The sequence below is a fragment of the Garra rufa genome, chromosome 20, assembly GCF_049309525.1.
Source record: "Garra rufa chromosome 20, GarRuf1.0, whole genome shotgun sequence".
Lineage (NCBI taxonomy): Eukaryota > Metazoa > Chordata > Actinopteri > Cypriniformes > Cyprinidae > Garra > Garra rufa.
This window is the reverse complement of record NC_133380.1, coordinates 2,957,135-2,976,672: the sequence shown is the minus strand read 5'-3', so window position 1 is coordinate 2,976,672 and position 19,538 is coordinate 2,957,135. Positions and strand designations below refer to the sequence as shown.

At 37.3% G+C, this 19,538-nt stretch overlaps 1 protein-coding gene across 1 annotated transcript; it reads right to left on the bottom strand.

Moving 5' to 3' along the window:
• Positions 1-23: 23 nt before the first annotated feature.
• shroom2b (shroom family member 2b) lies at positions 24-18,789 on the bottom strand. Its single transcript, XM_073825775.1, has 9 exons — positions 18,673-18,789; positions 9,475-9,606; positions 7,091-9,395; positions 6,778-6,857; positions 5,951-6,505; positions 5,373-5,873; positions 4,803-4,968; positions 3,069-3,341; positions 24-334 (listed from the first exon to the last, which is right to left on the bottom strand). The coding sequence occupies exons 3-9, from the start codon at positions 9,311-9,313 to the stop codon at positions 62-64; spliced, it is 4,071 nt and encodes a 1,356-aa protein (XP_073681876.1). The 5' UTR covers positions 9,314-9,395; positions 9,475-9,606; positions 18,673-18,789; the 3' UTR covers positions 24-61.
• Between the last annotated feature and the right edge of the window lie 749 nt (positions 18,790-19,538).

Genomic DNA, 19,538 nt, shown 5'->3' with positions numbered 1-19,538 from the left:
TAATTCTGCTTAGAGTCGTTTAGTCCAGTCCAGTCTAGACCAGTCCAGAGCTCAGTATAGTTCAGTACAGCAGTCTCTGGTCCAGCGGCAGACTGTCCTTCAGACATTTGAGCTGCTCTTCACCCAGTTTGATCTTATCCTCCAGTTTGCGCTGCTCAATGATGAGCGCTGACTTCATTTTGACGAAGTGCCGGTAGTCTGCGAGATGCTCTTCGCTGAGGTGACTGGCCAGGATCTCATAAACCAGACGTTCCCTTCGGTCCAAGTTCTCCTTCAGCTCTTTGGCGTCTTCGTGCTGGCGAATCAGCAGCTTGCGTTTCTCTGTCAAAGTTTGCTGGTAGTGCGACACACAAATGTTGTTTATTGAACAAAACAAAACATTGAATTAGTAATTCAGTAATTCAGTCAAATATTCGGGGACATTAATTTCAAGTTCTTTGACAACATTGACAGCATTACGCGGCTACGATTTAGTAAAACGAGGAACAAATTGTCATTACGCGGCTACGATTTAGTAAAACGAGGAACAAATTGTCATTACGCGGCTACGATTTAGTAAAACGAGGAACAAATTGTCATTACGCGGCTACGATTTACTAAAACGAGGAAACGAATTGTCATTACGCGGCTACGATTTAGTAAAACGAGGAAACAAATTGTCATTACGCGGCTACGATTTAGTAAAACGAGGGAACGAATTGTCATTACGCGGCTACGATTTAGTAAAACGAGGGAACGAATTGTCATTTCACGGCTACGATTTACTAAAACGAGGAACAAATTGTCATTACGCGGCTACGATTTAGTAAAACGAGGAAACGAATTGTCATTACGCGGCTACGATTTAGTAAAACGAGGGAACGAATTGTCATTACGCGGCTACGATTTAGTAAAACGAGGAAACAAATTGTCATTACGCGGCTACGATTTAGTAAAACGAGGAACAAATTGTCATTACGCGGCTACGATTTAGTAAAACGAGGAAACGAATTGTCATTACGCGGCTACGATTTAGTAAAACGAGGAACAAATTGTCATTACGCGGCTACGATTTAGTAAAACGAGGAAACGAATTGTCATTACGCGGCTACGATTTAGTAAAACGAGGAAACGAATTGTCATTACGTGGCTACGATTTAGTAAAACGAGGAAACGAATTGTCATTACGCGGCTACGATTTAGTAAAACGAGGAAACGAATTGTCATTACGCGGCTACGATTTACTAAAACGAGGGAACGAATTGTCATTACGTGGCTACGATTTAGTAAAATGAGGAAACGAATTGTCATTACGCAGCTACGATTTACTAAAACGAGGGAACGAATTGTCATTACGCGGCTACGATTTAGTAAAACGAGGGAACGAATTGTCATTACGCGGCTACGATTTAGTAAAACGAGGAAACGAATTGTCATTACGCGGCTACGATTTAGTAAAACGAGGGAACGAATTGTCATTACGCGGCTACGATTTAGTAAAACGAGGAAACGAATTGTCATTACGCGGCTACGATTTAGTAAAACGAGGGAACGAATTGTCATTACACGGCTACGATTTAGTAAAACGAGGGAACGAATTGTCATTACGCGGCTACGATTTAGTAAAACGAGGAAACGAATTGTCATTACGCGGCTACGATTTAGTAAAACGAGGGAACGAATTGTCATTACGCGGCTACGATTTAGTAAAACGAGGGAACGAATTGTCATTACGCGGCTACGATTTAGTAAAACGAGGAAACAAATTGTCATTACGCGGCTACGATTTAGTAAAACGAGGGAACGAATTGTCATTACGCGGCTACGATTTAGTAAAACGAGGGAACGAATTGTCATTACGCGGCTACGATTTAGTAAAACGAGGGAACGAATTGTCATTTCACGGCTACGATTTAGTAAAACGAGGAAACGAATTGTCATTACGCGGCTACGATTTAGTAAAACGAGGGAACGAATTGTCATTACGCGGCTACGATTTAGTAAAACGAGGGAACGAATTGTCATTTCACGGCTACGATTTACTAAAACGAGGAACAAATTGTCATTACGCGGCTACGATTTAGTAAAACGAGGAAACGAATTGTCATTACGCGGCTACGATTTAGTAAAACGAGGGAACGAATTGTCATTACGCGGCTACGATTTAGTAAAACGAGGGAACGAATTGTCATTACGCGGCTACGATTTAGTAAAACGAGGGAACGAATTGTCATTACGCGGCTACGATTTAGTAAAACGAGGGAACGAATTGTCATTACGCGGCTACGATTTAGTAAAACGAGGGAACGAATTGTCATTTCACGGCTACGATTTACTAAAACGAGGAACAAATTGTCATTACGCGGCTACGATTTAGTAAAACGAGGAAACGAATTGTCATTACGCGGCTACGATTTAGTAAAACGAGGGAACGAATTGTCATTACGCGGCTACGATTTAGTAAAACGAGGAAACGAATTGTCATTACGCGGCTACGATTTAGTAAAACGAGGGAACGAATTGTCATTACGCGGCTACGATTTAGTAAAACGAGGGAACGAATTGTCATTACGCGGCTACGATTTAGTAAAACGAGGGAACGAATTGTCATTACACGGCTACGATTTAGTAAAACGAGGAAACAAATTGTCATTACGCGGCTACGATTTAGTAAAACGAGGGAACGAATTGTCATTACACGGCTACGATTTAGTAAAACGAGGAAACAAATTGTCATTACGCGGCTACGATTTAGTAAAACGAGGGAACGAATTGTCATTACACGGCTACGATTTAGTAAAACGAGGAAACAAATTGTCATTACGCGGCTACGATTTAGTAAAACGAGGGAACGAATTGGAATTAAGTGCCAAGGACCGATCTGACACTACATGGCTAATGAGCAAATTAATTGGTACTATGTGGCTACGATTTATTAAAATGAGGGAACGAATTGGCATTAAGTGCCAAGGACCGATCTGACACTACATGGCTAATGAGCAAATTAATTGGTACTATGTGGCTACGATTTATTAAAATGAGGGAACGAATAAGCAAAAGAAAATAATTCATATGCATCTCATTCATACCTTCTCGTCTGCAGACATTCCCTCTTCCAGGTTGTCCAGGGCATTTTCCACACGAGCCAGTCGGCCGGACAGTGACAGCAGCAGACTGACTACTTTGTCCAGATCGCCCACAAACATGCGAAACTTCTCCAGCTCATTGGGTTTGCAAATGGTCTGTACGGTGGCCTCCACTTCCTCTCCCAGAACATTATTGTCCTGCATGTCCTCCTGTAGGCTTTCACGCGCCTCTCGCAGCACCTGCAGCTTCTTACTTAAGCTGTCGATCAACTCTTGCTACAGAGGGACAGAAATGACAAAAACACACTTTTAATAATTACAAACATATAACTTTAATATATTACAATCCTGACAGAACAATTTATTAATGCATGTTTTCACAACAAACAGATTTATGCAGATTTTAAGCAAAAAGAATAGATGCATTTTGGAAATATGTTCATTTAAATAAAATAAAATAGAAGCAAATAATTAATTATATACTATATCATTATTTCAAGATATTTTTTAATATTTTTAAAAATACATAGGTTAAAATGTTATAAATTGCTTAAAATTATGTAAAATATATGTGGTCTAAAATGTAAATGTTTGTAAAATGTTGAAAAATGTAAACATTGTAAAATGTTTGTAAAATATACGTAGTCTACAATGTTTGTAGATGTTTGTAAAATGTAAATAGCATAAAACGTTTGTAAAATATGTGACCCTGGACCACAAAACCAGTCATAAGGTTAAATTTGACAAAACTGAGATTTATACATCATATGAAAGCTCAATAAATAAGATACATCTATTTGAAATCAGAAATCTGAGGATGCAAAAAAATCAAAAAGACTGAGAAAATCACCTTTAAAGTTGTCCAAATTAGGTTCTTAATGCATATTACAAATCAAAAATTACATTTTGATATGTTTACAGTAGGAATTTTACAAAAAATCTTCATGGAACATGAACTTTACTAAATTTCTTAATGATTTTTGGCATAAAAGAAAAATCAAAAATTTTGACCCATTCAATGTATTTTTGGCTATTGCTACAAATATACCCCAGCGACTTAAGACTGGTTTTGTGGTCCAGGGTCACATATATAAAATTCAAAATGTTTGTAAATGTTTGTTAAATAATGTAAATGGCTTAAAAAGTTGGTAAAATATAAATAGTGTAAAATGTTTGTAAAATGTAAATAACTTAAAATGTTTGTAAAATATACATAGTCTACAGTGTTTGTAGATGTTTGTAAAATGTAAATAGCATAAAACGTTTCTAAAATATATAAAGTTTAAAATGTTTCAAAATGTTTGAAAAATATATGTAGTCTACAATGTTTGTAAAATGTAAATAGTGTAAAATGTTTGTAAAATGTTGTTAATGGCTTAAAATGTTGGTAAAATATATGTAGTCTACAATGTTTGTTAAATAATGTAAACAGCTTAAAATGGTTGTAAGATATAGTGTAAAATGTTTGTAAAATGTTGTAAATGGCTTAAAATGTTTGCAAAATGTAAATAGTGTATAATGATATAACTCAAACACCAGTGCAGAAATCTCATTTATATATGACTAAAAGATATGCAGATCATTAAAAGTAAAAGCAGTAATGTTGAACAAAACGACAAAGTGACAACCAATAAGAACATATGTAATATGTGGAGCAACCAATGAGAATATCTGTTGCAAGGGTTAACAGAACAACACAAAGTCAAAACAAAGCAACAAAGCACATAACCCTTGTACCTTCTTGTTGGACAGGTCATAATCAAGTTCATCCTCTGAATCCTGTTCCTCCATGTGCTCCTGCATGTCCTTCATCTTTATGAGCAACTCTGCTTTAGGTGCAGACGTGCTATAATACGACGAACTGCTCACTAACGACACTGATGATGCCAAATTGTCCTCCACCCTGCAGAACAAGCATTCATGTGTCAGTAAAAAGGAAAAAAAATCACTAGGTAAACATAGTTTAATCATTCTCAAACATGACAAACAGTCTCAGATTTAAGGTTACATGTGTGTATCAGTAGAGGGCAGTAGTTGTACAGATTTTCAATCTAAAGCTGTAACTGGTGTCAAATAAGTACAAGAGATAACTGATCTAGCTTAATGACTCCAATTGCTAAAAGAACAAACACTACAATTCCTGCTGAACATCTGATAGCCTTCATAACATTTACATAATGCCGTTGATGAAAAACAAAAGAGAACATTTATTACCATAATGCTCATTAACAAAAATGCAAAATAATGTAATTTGCATAATATGAAGACTGGACATGTTTTTTTTTCTGCAATTCTCAGGCAGTGTACCTCTGCTGTGTATTTTTAGGTGACGTCTGTTTGGAGGCTGCTTTCCTCCTCTGCTGCGCTCCCTCCAAGAGCTGCTCCCCCTGTGGAAATATTCCCTCCATCAGATCCATGGTAGTCTTCATCTTACTCTGATCCAAGATGTCCACCAGACTCTTGTCCTTGCCCATGATATCTCTGGCCAGCTCCTCTCGTTTCAGATCCTCCTCTGAGTGTTCGCCCACACCATTGCTCCTCACCCACTCTTTATTGTCTTGTACCATCTCATCAGTCTGATGTTCTGCGCTTCTTCTTGGATCCAGACGGATGTAGGCAATAAAAGGTGACATGGATTGCTCTGGAGAATCTAGTTTTTTTAGCTGGCCAGCTTTAGGCACCTCAGAACCTCCAGATGATTCACTGTGTCGCAGATAGTTTTCTCTCTCTGAACTGTTTTCTGTACAGATGATCTGTATGGGTACCTTCCGCCCAGCGGTGTTTGGCTCTGATGTTTCCTTCTTGCTACTGCAAAAGAAAAAAAAAATAGCACTAATAATCACCTTAAAATGATCATCTTAAAACATATCTAAAACTCTACTTACTTGCATGGGTCCTTTTTCTGCACAGCTGCAGGTGGTTGATCTGTGAGCATCTGTGGAAAGAACTGAGGAGAAGGAGAACGCGTTCTGTTGGCAGAGGTTACCGTCAGATCAATGTTCTGCTTGGGAGAAATGGAGGGATGACCCAGAAGACGTGGTGTGTAAGATAATGTTCCCTCAGTTTCTGATTTTTGATTGTCCTCTGGTACAATGGTCAGGCTTTTGTCTTTCTCCAGATGTTCTGATGGACATGGTCCTTGAGTTGGCTCAGGGGAAGAGGTCTGAACTCTAACCTCCGGGGAGGCTCTGAAAGGGCACGTGGTTTCTGGCTGTTGAGGTTGAGCAGACCTCTGCGGTTCAGGACTTTTGTTTTTAGGAAGCAGTTGCTCTGACACGGGAACCTGGAGATGATATGAGGACAATGGTGACGGATACCTGGTATCAAGTCTGGGTTTCTGGTTGGAGGACGGAAGCGTCACATCACTTTCCAGAACGTTCAGTGTGATGGACTCTAGAGGTTTGGAGATGTTGAACGGACCATGCACTCTTTCTGATACACTGTGAACAAACATACTATCAGTCTGTACGTTAGCAGATCACTGAAAATATAGACCAGGGATACCCAAACTCTGTCTTGGAGTTTAGATCCAACTTGCATCAACACACCTGCCGGGAAGTTTCTATTATGCCTAGCAAGTTTTACTAGCTAGTTCAGGTGCATCTAATTGGGGTTGGAGCTAAACTCTGCAGGACAGTGGCCCTCCAGGACCGAGTTTGGGCACTCATGATATAGACGGATTGATCACCAAGATAAGACAAGAAATCCTTACCTACTGATATGGGCCTCCTGTTGGTCCTTGGATTCAGGTGGAGATTCCACAGGAGGCTTTCTGGGTGGCAGAGGGATTTTCTGAAAGAAATGTGAATCTGTTAACACAGATGCCAAATAGTCTTCTACCTGAAGGACAGACCCATCTTGATCCACTGTGCCAGCAGCAAACTCTTTACAATGAAATCTTTACAACTATTACCAAACAATACTACCACTTAATCATATAATTATGCAGAGGAAACACAGTGTACAGTGATGTTTCGGCACCAGAGACATTATCAGCATCACGACAAGACAATAGATCCTCTTACCTGTCCATAGAAGTCAGCAGAAGGAGAAGAACGGGATCTTTCATGAACACAAACTGTACTGCTTGATTCCTCCAAGCCTGAGTCCAGGATGTTTTCAGCAGAATGATATCTGCCTGTGGGTCTTCTTTCCACTGGCTTCTTCTGCATGTTCCATGTAGCTTCATATTCCGCAAATGTACCAAGTCGTTGTTGCTCCTCAGTATGAAGGTCAGAATGGCTTGATTTACTCTGTTTTAAGAGAGATTGACTGATGTTTGTACTGTCTCCAGTTAATGTAGTCGCTCTCTCATTGTGGTCTTCAGTGGGACTTAGCAAGGAATGCTTTGCAATGGGCTTTTGGAGAACTGGATTGCAGGAACCTTCGAAAAACTTATATCGGTCCACAAAGGACCCAGCTGCCTTATCCTCAACTCCTACTTCATTGATCTTGTCTGGCTCAGAGAAGGAGTGTATCTTTTTATCCATAGGAAATCTTTTACGCCCCCCAATGCGGGTGACTTGCCCATGAACAGGCCCAGTTTTTTTAGGAAGTTGGCCCGGCGCAGTTTCATTCCCAGGAAGCTCCAAGTCTCTCCTCATAAATGATGTGGCCTTCAGAACTTTGGCTTGGGCTTCCTTTAGATGATCCTTGTAAGTGTTGGTGAAGGAACCATCAGAAGACGATGTGGAGGTTTCATTGGATTTCCAGATGTCAGAGTCCTCCTCAATTTCACTTGAGCAGGTCAAGGTAGCTGCACTTCTGCTTTTCTGAAGCTGGGCCCTCTTCTGTTGGATCTCGTTGCGTAGAGTCGTGGCATAGCGGTCACTCCGTCTTCCCAGTTTGCCACCGATGGCATCAGTTGATTCTTGACTTCCTCCTTTGACTGATTTCTCAGCCATCTTCTTGCTCTCCTGGGCTAAAGAGTGCAACAAGGGTGTCTTGTGTGGACAGATCTTGTGATCCTGCTTGGAGATCCACGGATTGTCGGATTGGTGGCAAGTGGACACAGAGTTCCTCTGCTCCGTCTGGTGATTTGGTACATGTCTGGAAGGCTGAGACTTAACTCCATCTTTCTTCTTTGGAGTCTCTCTTTCCCCAGAACTGGACTTCAAATGATTTGGAGATGTAGCTTGAGTTGAAGGAGGCATGATAGCCTGTTTGCTGTAACCGTTGGAGCTCTTGCTCTCAGGTACACTAAGGTAAGGTTGGGGATACTTTGTCTTCACAGCCTTTTGAGAACCAGCAAAGCTTCTGTCTGAGGCACCTTGAGTGGCTCCCAGTTCAGTCCTCCGTTCGTTATTCATCCAACCCTGCATAGGTGATTCCAAAAACGGCTGCTGGGCAGTGATGCAGTAGTAGCGGAAATGAGCCTGGCCTTCATGGTTGGGGTCAAAGGCCATGGAGGTTCTGGCTTTATTTCCACTGCCAATGTTGGTGGGCAAATCTTGAAGGCTTCGGTAGTAGCTCCCAACGCTTTGGGTCTTTGGTGAACATGTAGCATTGGGGTATGCAGAAAAGGTACTATCATCGCTGTGCTGTCTCTGATGCTGAAGTTCATATGTAAACGGGTTCTGGCCTTGTCTAACATCAGTGCTTGACTTGGAAAAGAGTTTGGTAGGATTTAGCTGATTTGGGTAGTCCTCAACCGAAAGATACGGCTGAAGAAAGTCCTTCTTTGGAGGTGGGTTGTAGCTGTGTCTTGTTTCATGTCCTCGTTCACTGTCCAACTGTCGGTCCACTGCTCTGCAGTGAGGTTTCTGTGGTGGATACACAGAAAGTCCTTCAGGGAACGATCCCACCAAGCTCTTCTCATGAACTCTGGTGGCAGTGAAACTATCACTACGCAAGGGTGGAGAAGGAGCATGAGTAGTGGACATCTTGTTCTCAGGAATATGCCACACAGGTCTGTGGTTGGATATCCCAGTTGAGGAGAATTTGGAGCAAGCTTGGTCCTCAACGCTGGGACTCACTCGTCCTCCGTTCCCCATGGGGATCTGCAGGTATCTATGGCAGTCACTAGGAACTTCTCGATCACTGGGAATGCCTCTATAAAATATCCCTTCTGTATTAGCGGCACCCCGAGGTGCTCTGTGGTCACCTGTGCCAGATAGAATCGTGTTACATGCAGAAATAGGTTTGCTGATGGCACTCTCAAGCACCGGGTGATCTGCTCCACCATTGGGTTTGCTGGCTAACGGCTGCTCCTTTGAGAAAGCGTGAGATGAAGGCTCTACGCCTTCCATGTTTCCCACCGAGCTGAACTGGCAGGATACTTGTCGCAGATTGTTTTGTCCCCAACAGCTAGTGAAGTCTTTTGAGGGTGACCTAGAACGAAATAAAGCAAATTATTGATGCTGATTGAGCTGAATTTATATTACTTGCATATAAACCCTCAGAATCTCACCCTGCATCATATTTTGTCTGCCAGGTGGCGTCAGGTACAGGGTTGGGTTCAGATTTTGGGATGTCAGTGGTAGGGTTATCCGTGGATTTAGCGGAGTGCCACGAATGGGGTCTACATGATGATTCATTCCTCCTAAAACAAAAACAGAAAACTCTACTACTTAAAACCAATTTTAGATTCAAATTAGTCCATAGTTTTCAATATATTCAAAGGCGCAAAATAACAATGCTCAGTTTCAGTCCTTTTGTATAATAAAAGTTCATGGTAATCACTCATTTAGCAGCAAGTGACATACCCTTTGAAGCGGTTTTTCCTGAAATGCATGTGAGGTGGAAAACAAGGGGAAAAATGAGATCAACACAACAAACACAAACACAATATTTGTTTATTTTTGACATATGACCAACGCTAAACAACAAGATAGCAGGAAACACTGAAGATGCCGCACTGAAGCTCACAGGTTCTACAGAAGGCAGTGAAAATGACACACGATAATGAGCTTAAGCGTATAATCCCCGTCTTGCACGTGAACAGCACAGCTACAGCTAAGACGCCACATGGCAAAGGATGTGATATGGGGGTCCGGCTGGGATGGAAGGGCTGATGGGTGATAACTACAGGGTCATGCGGGGCTGGGGTCACGAGACAAAGGCCAACAGCTGCACGATACCTCATAGAACTTCTCAAAATCTTGGTGAGAAAATTCCTGGCCACGTGTACTTCACTTTCTGCAGGCATTGTTTGGGTTACAATATCCACCATTTTAAGTTTCCTGCGCGAGAGAAAACAATATATGCTATAGAACAACTGAAGCATAAAATATTATTAATTGTTGTGCATTAATTTTTGAAATATATATAATAAATTATAAGTAAAAAATCTAAAAATAGAACATAAAATGCCAAATTCCCAAACACAGTGTTACAGATTATGCCGTATTAGCCTCATCTACTGCCATACACTGTTGCGTATTGTGTTGAAATTCAACCATCATCACTTCTACTGTATTTATAACATAAAACAAGCATGCTTCACTAATTCATTTACTGTCCGCTCGGGGTAACTGGGGTAAAGCTAAAGGTTTCCGGAAAGACAGAGGCCACCATATGCTGAACAACAGAGGAGTGACTGCATGTGATCAATGGGAGCTTAGCCTTTCAGTCTGTTACAAAGGAAGATGAGCAGCTACGCATTCCTCTCAATCTGTCGTCTGTCTGAGAGAACAATTGTCACGTCGGTTCAGAATAATGAGTGATAGGTCAGATCAAGACTTGTGTGGATTGTTTGAGAGCAACTAACTTTGAAACCACTAAAATGTGAGTTAAACATTGGCTGAAATAAAATACAGTAAAAAAAACTACTGAATTAGTAAAAAGGACAAAAACAGAGAGCAAAACTTCTGAACTTAAAAATGAAAATGAAAACATAATAATTAAGTAAAAAGAGATTCAAAATACTAATAAATGTTAACTGAAATAAAATCTTTAAAAATGTATATACTTTTTTAAATTGAATTTAAATAAGATTACTAAACTTAAACTAATATTAATTTATAGTATTTTTTTTTTTATATTTCAGCTGGGTGCCAAGCCAGCATTTCTTATTTTAATTGTTTAACTTTGTACTAAAATAACTAAAACTAAAATAAAAATGTAAAAAAAAAAAAAAAAAAAAAAAGTACTAACATACATCCTAAAAATGACAAAAACACAAAAAACTAACTGAAATAAAAAAGAAAACTGAATTAATATATTAATAAACATTAACTGTAATAACATTTTAAATCTAAAAACAAAACATAACATATCATTAAGGCAATATTTCTCATTTTAATTTAGTACTAACTTGTACTAAAATAATTAAAATTAAATTTTATAAAAACCATATAGACATTTAAAAAAAATATCTTAAAAAAAGTCAGAAAACAACAAAAAATTCTAAATTACTATAACTAACAAAAATGAATATATATATATATATATATATATATAAAAATAATGTTGTTATCCGGTGAAGATGACAGTGACTCTTTCAGATAAAAAAACAACAACATCTAAACTTGAGTCTGTTGGGTGCACGTCACTATACAAATGCAATGGCTAATGCAGAAATTGCCAGGGAGACAGAAAAAGCTGCAAGAACATCCTTGAGTTGACAGAAGCATCCTGGCTAGCAAGAAAAAGCACTTTTTTTAAAAAAGAAAGAAAAACTATCACAAAAACTGACTGCTTGCCTATAATGTCAAAGCAAGCTGAAAGTAAAATAAATAACTAACCTTGCAGCTTATCTAACCAAATTCTAGCTAAAATAATCAAATCTGGCCTGATTACTGAGTAGCTCTCAAGCAGAGGTGATCTTGCTGAAAAACACTCATGCATTTTAACTTTAACTCACTTTAACATTATTTGCAGTTTTGTTTTTGTAGAGCAAAATAGAGACATGCATGACAACAAACACTTTGAAATTTAAGAACTAAGCATCAAACTTACCTTAAAGGGACAAAAGCCATTTATTTAACATTCTTGACAGCATTGACTTTCCTCAGCTGCATATTTTCCCATTAAGTCACATTCCTCTGATGCTTTTAAAGATGTGTGGACACAAACAACCTCTAGGAATCTTAAGGCATCTGGGAAAGACCTGCACCTAACAGCTAATGCAGGTCAAGCATCCGGCCTTTAACCCACATATATGCTCAAAAACTCGAGTATGATGCAACCAAAGCACCTTATAAACAACACAAACGGTGAGTATGTGACTGACGGCGCGTCCCAGTCAACAGCAGATTTCCTTAAGAGATTATAGACGACTGAGACGGGGAGGAGCAGGGGTATTATAGTAACACGCTCTGAAATCTGCTCATCTGACTGGCTGAAAGTCTGTCACCTATCATGGGTATAAGAAAGCAGAACTAAGAACACAAACTGAAATACAGACAAACATTTAAAACAGATAAATAGTAATAACTAAAACATTAATAAAAATATAAAACAACCACTAGTAATACAACATAATCTGGTATCACTTTTGACCACAAGGTGGCACTGTCTCAAAACGTTTTGTATGCTTTCAGGTCATGGTCTCGATTGTACATACAAAGTTTTGTAATGGTACACCAATGCATTGGGAAAAATTTAGCAATTATATCATAATACTCTACTGTAGTCAATGGCAATTTCATGTTTGTGCCAAAAGGCACAATCCCACCAAATTGGATGTATGTCCATACATATGTGTCTCAAATTTGGTGAAAATATCTCATTTTCTTTTTAGAGTTATAGACATTTTCTATATGAGAATAGAAAAAATGACCAATGGTTGACTTTGCATTTTTTGCCACTTACTATGAAAATTTTGGCAATTGGGCATTAACATATAGCCGGCACGCTTTGTTTTAGAATTTCCTACAGTGGTTTTGTGTCAATAGGAGTAACAGTTTCTCCTTTTAATAACATACACCAAGTTTGGTCTCAAGACGCCAAACTGTTGCGGAGATATAGCCTCACATTCATTTTTGCTTGTTTTTTTGTAGAATTTGTTCGCACGTTATTCGAGAACGGTTTGAATAATCAACTCAAATTCCATAACTTTTTGCCAGCATGTTCTGAAGATAATCTGAGCCAATTTTGGTGAAAATCAGACAAATCGTCTAGAAGGACCTAAGTAGGTTTTACAAACTATTAAAAATAGAAAAAAACTAAACCTTGCGGTTTTTTAATGTCGAACTTCATCCGACTCGGTATGAGCCAAGGATTCACAGAAAAAATAATTTTAATTTTGTGCCTTACGGTTTAAAAGTTATTAGCATAAAGAAATTGAAACTTTGGACAAGTGTTGGCGCTAGCAAGTTTGAGATAGAGACTCCAAACTTGCTATGGTTAATGTTGAAACTGCCCTCTATCAGTGTGCCAAATTACACAACTATCCTGCAAGCGGTTATATCCAAAATTTTGGCAATTGGGTATTAACAATCAGTCAGCATGCTATGTTTCCGAATTCCCTACGGCGGTTTCGTGTCAATCAGAGTAACGGTTTCTAAGATATTGGCAAATGTTTTTTTTAAGCGCTAAAATGCAACGTTGCACAAACCATAAGGTAAAACTTGGCATGTTTGGTATTGTTGGACTTTGCAAGGATTCAGAAGCCTAAAAAGGTGACTCCCGTGAAAATAAGTGGACCACACCCAAAGTTATAAGCATGTGAATATTTGATTTTACCACTAGGAGGCACTGGCTTCAGGGCATCGTGCTGATGACCCATACCGAGTTTTGTAACGATACGTCAATGCGTTCGTAAAATATAGCATTTTACTACAAAATTCAAAATGGCCGATGCCCAAAATGGCTGACATGGGAAATTGAGTATCATTTGACTCTAAAGAGACCAGTTTTAAGATTTTTCGCCAAACCATTCAGAAGTTATAAGCTAAAATAGCCATTTTTCGTATCTCCTGACCACTAGGTGGCACTGTGCCGAAACTGTGCAAGTAGCCTCAGATCACGCTTATTATAACACACACCAAGTTTGGTCTTAATTCGCCAAACTGTTGCGGAGATATAGCCTCACATCCATTTTTGTGAGCTTTTTGTAGAATACGGTTGTGCGTTATTCAAGAACAGTTTGACTAATCAACTCAAATTTCATAACTTTTTGCCAGCATGGTCTGAAGATGATCTGAGCCAATTTTGGTGAAAATCAGACAAACCGTCTAGGACGAGTTCGAAAAAGTAGGTTTTACAAACTATTAAAAATTGAAAAAAACTAAAACTTTATTCGACTTGCCCTGACCCAAGAAGTCAGAGAAAAAACTAATTTTTATTCTGTGCATTCCAGTTCAAAAGTTATTTGCATAAACATGAGTGAAACTTTGGACATGAGTTGGTGCTAGAGAGTTGGAGTTAGAGACTCCAAATTTGCTATGGTTAATGTTGACACTGTCCTCTACCAATGTACCAAATTTTACAACTTTCCTGCAAGAGGTTCTATGGGCAGCCATTGACTCGAGCGGAAGAAACGGAAGAAGAACGCCAATGGATCCAATAGGTGGCCTCTAATTAATAAACCATTAATAAATACAAATGGTATCTAAATGATGCTAAATGTTTTAAAATGTAATATTGATGTAGTTCATCTAAACTCCACTGTACTCATGCATCTGAATTGCACTTTTCTTCAAAAACTGATTTTGACAAAGCCCTGACAATCAGTTTTTCTGAGTGATGAACGCAGCATATATTGAAGAAAGTAAAAGAAGGGATTTGCCAAACACTATCAAAACACCTTTTAGTGAATCAGCGTGTTAATGAAGCACTGGCTGATTTCTCGTTAGCTGAGTCAGTGTGATGATCCTGGACTGAAGCCTGAATAAAGGCACACGACAATAGAAATGCAGTGATAATCAGCAGCGGGATTACAGTTTATACAGACACACAAAGCCTAACATACAATACACACTCGCATTTCAATGGATACGCTGTAAAAATCACCTTTTTAACAGAAAAAGACTATAAAGATGTTATAAGAAGTGGTTTCATGTAATTTCACAGTAAAATACTGACAAATGCACAGTGTTTTGAAGTGAAAAAACAAGTCATTGCACACTGAATGAATTCAGTTTTTGACGGTTTAAAAAAATATAAAAAAATAACAGTTCATACTTATTTTTTATGATCAACTTTGTACATTAGGGTTTTATGGTAAAATACTGACAAATGCAAAGTGTTTTGAAGTGAAAAACAAGTCATTGCACACTAAAAGAATTCAATTTTTGATGGGTTTTCATAAAAATAAGAGTTTATTCTTATTTTTTATGATCAACTTTGTACATTAGGGTTTTATGGTAAAATACTGACAAATGCACAGTGTTTTGAAGTGGAAAACAAGTCATTGCACACTGAAAGAATTTAGTTTTTGAGGGTTTTTCATTAAAAAAATAACAGTTTATTCTTATTTTTTATAAAAGTTTGTTGCATTCTTTTAGTGTCATGTCTGTTTCCATGATGGCGTTTTGTATGTATCTATTGTTTATTAATATTATCCTCAGCTGCTTGTGATGAACTTTGATTCATCATGTGGTTTTCTCTTTACTGCTTGTGCTTTATGGTGGTTGTCAGTATATTATAAAGGGAAAATCAAGTATATTAACCCATTTGATCCCACCAGTCATGATTGTAAGGTTTTTATTTAAAAAGCTCTAAACACTTTACTGACTGATGTTTCAGTGCACTTCCTGCAAATATGGAATAAATAAAGGTTTTCGGTAGACATTATCTCTAAGGTGTCTAGTATTAATATATAAATTCACATATATTCAGTTTTGTTGAGTATTGTCATAGAATGAGTAAATCCAGTGTCCGGTGGGATAACAGTGAACTTAGGTTTACAATATAAATCCAAGTTGTTAGTGAAGATTTCACTAAAATGTTACAATGACAAAATATGGCAGTAAATCAAAAGTTCAAATGTTACAAATAAGTTACAATATTGATGTTGCAATACTGGTTGCACTAATATAACAATTTGATGATATATCTTACAATAAAGTAACAATTTTGAAATACGTTGATGATTATATTTTTCGTCTTTTATCTGTAAAACTGAAAATCCTGCTACAACGTGAAATATATTTTTCATTTCTGTACAGCTGGGTGACGGAGGACACCGGCACAAACATCACAAACACAGACTATCAAAGAAGAAAGATCTGAAGAGGAATCTCACAGCGATATGCTTAAAGCTTGAACTCCACATGACCTCCACAATCCTAAGAGCAAACATCAGCGCAACCACTAGATCAGAAATTACTAGAACGGAGAACGATCAAGCTTAAAACATAAAGAAAATCTTTAAAGCAAGACACAACATTGGGTAAATAGGCTTAAATATTTAACTAATAGACTACTATTAATAGTCAATACTTATACTCAAATAAGGCGTTTTATAAGTAAATATGCGCCAAGTTGCATATTTCCAGAAGATAAATCTGAACATTGGATGAAGCTAGATTTAAAATTCCCATTTGATTTTGTAGACATATTAGAGTTAAAGGTTTTTACTGTGTGGATTTCTCTTATCACTTTATAAATCTGGAAATACTGTGAAAAATACATTTTCACCACGTTTTTTTTTTAGAAATATGTTGTAAAAATCAGTGTGAATGATATAGGAACAAACTTGAGTAAAAACCTTCAGAATATAGGCAGGAATAAAACTGCTAAGTTTGGTGTTTGTCAGTGCTGCTAAAGTTGAGGTGAAAACTTTTAAAGATATGTTTTGTAATTGAAATCTATAGCTGCAAATAGTTAAAATGCAATAATAATCTCAGGTGAATGATACATTTACAAACCCTTCAGTAAAAATCTAAAGAATATAGACCTGAAAAAAACTGTAAATTTTGGTGTATGTAAGTGCTGCTGAAGTGGAGGAAAAACTAATTTTGTGAAAACTGCCTTTCAAAAAAATGTATTGTCATTTAAATCTATCGGTGCAAGTAGATAAAGTGCAATAATAAAACCATGTAAATGATACAGAAACAAACAAATAGGTCAATTTCAACATAACACCGACTGTTACGCAACATCCCCGATATCGTTAATAGTTACGCCCCCAACATTTGCATCGCCCAATCATCGGTAACATCAGCACATCAGTAATACAAGGCAAGCCACTGAAGGGACACGGTTAGCTTAATGCTAGCGCTAGCCTGATATATTGCAATACATAGGCTTCACTTACCACATAAACGGAGAGATGACTGCGCTGATGATGGTGAATGATTTACAGATCCCAAGTATCACTGAGAATCAGCTGAAGTTGTGTGGTAAGAAGCAACTTTACACAGAGCACATGCGATCACAGTAATGAGACTAAAATGTCGGCGATTCAAACGGCAGATTCAACAAACCGCGTATTAAAAGCAACTAGAGCTCCTAATATATATTTTTATCAATGTGCCAGCTATAGAGATGAGCAGCTCTGTGAAACAGCCAATCAGAGCAGAGCTCATTAATATTCATGAAGCTTCCAAATAAGGCAAAAACAGAGCCTTTTATTCTAAGGGCAAATCCTAGGGTTGTACATGGACCTGTAAAACCGTTTCTGGAGATTTTTTGCCCTTTCCTATGCCTTATACCTTCTATGTAGATATCAGAGAATATGTGACCCTGGACCACAAAACCAGTCATAAGGTTAAATTTGACAAAACTGAGATATATACATCATATGAAAGCTCAATAAATAAGCTTTCTATTGATGTATGGTTTGTTAGGATAGGACAATATTTGGCCGAGATACATCTATTTGAAAATCTGGAATCTGAGGGTGCAAAAAAATCTAAATACTGAGAAAATCACCTTTAAAGTTGTCCAAATTAAGTTCTTAGCAATGCATATTACTAATCAAAAATTACATTTTGATACATTTATAGTAGGAATTTTACAAAAAATCTTCATGGAACATGATCTTTACTTAATTTCCTAATGATTTTTGGCATAAAAGAAAAATCAATAATTTTGACCCATACAATGCATTTTTGGCTATTGCTACAAATATACCCCAGCGACTTAAGACTGGTTTTGTGCTCCAGGGTCACATATTCTCTCAATGCATTCTATGTCACCTTTAAAGAAATTAATACTTTTATTCAGCAAGGATGTGTAAAATTAGTAAAAAGTGATAAAAAAAATTACTACTTGAAACAAAATAAAAGGTAAATAATAAAAAAAGCGAATTAAAGCCAAATTAACATTCATTGTTTTTATTTAATTTAACTTAAAATTGAACTTTTATTTAATAAAACTTAAAAAAACAAAAGAACTACATAACTAACCATATAAAATAAAATATAAATAAAAAAGCTAGTTACCAAATTAACACTAATAATTTTTATTCAATTTAACTTGATGTACTAAAATTTAAAATTAACTATACGTTTATGTATATATGTATTTATATTACTACAACTTCTAACAAATTTAAAAAGACAACAGAATATATAGAACAGCAAAGTCTAGTTCAAAATATTATTCAAACATACAATAGTATCTTCATTTTATTTTATACAATTTTATGTGACTTCTATTAACAAATCAACTGGAAGTATCTGGTTTTCATCAATACAAATGTACATATGTTAGTAGAAGCACATAAAGTACAGGTAAAGGTGTGTCAAATGACTTAAAGAGCTTAAAGAGCAGATACCTGTTGAAGTGAATCTAGCGGATGAGTGTTTGCGTCTCCATAGTGGAACGTGCCGCACGCCGATCAGAGTTCAGCCTCGTTTGTTTGCTTACTATGAGCCTAGAGATGAGCACCAAAACAATGATCTCACAGCCAGCAGCCAATCACAGCGCAGCATAAACTCACCTAGCCAATGGACTCATCCATTTCTCTGAGCAGAGGGGGGGATTATAGTTAAACACACAGACTTACAGAGACACCAGGACTAAAACAAACATCTGAATGTGAAGTCAGCAGTCTCATATGCACACAATTAAAGTATGCAATGCATAGCAAAGCTAAAATGATTTTATAAGGCTGTATGTTCTGTAAACATGTCTGTTTTGTTTTCCTTCTGGTTAATCTTTGCTGTAATTGGATTCAGGGTTCAGGCGGCATCGGCTCAGGTCACATGAGCTGGACGTGACTCCGATGCCGTAGTAGTATCAAACTGATTTGATGTTTATGCTTAATTGCATGTTTTTGCATTTTTGTCCATTAAAACATTCCATGATTTATGAACTCTAAAGCCAGAATAAAAAATGTGCACAAATGTCAAGATGTTTTAGTCTTTAGTTCAAAAACTAAAGGAAATATGCATTCAAATTAAGATTTTTAATAAAAATGAACATGCATTATGTGAACTTAAGTCTTAAATTAAATTTAATTTATTGTAAGGAAAGATGCACAAACATTTTACAAACTAAATACTGCACATTTTTGTCAAATGCTTTGTTTGTAAAGGATGTTTGTTGAAAATTTAGATAAAAAACGAGTTTGTGGAAAAAGTTATTATACTTAACCTACATTTATCCATTAAAAACATTTTTGTTCATTTAAATATATGT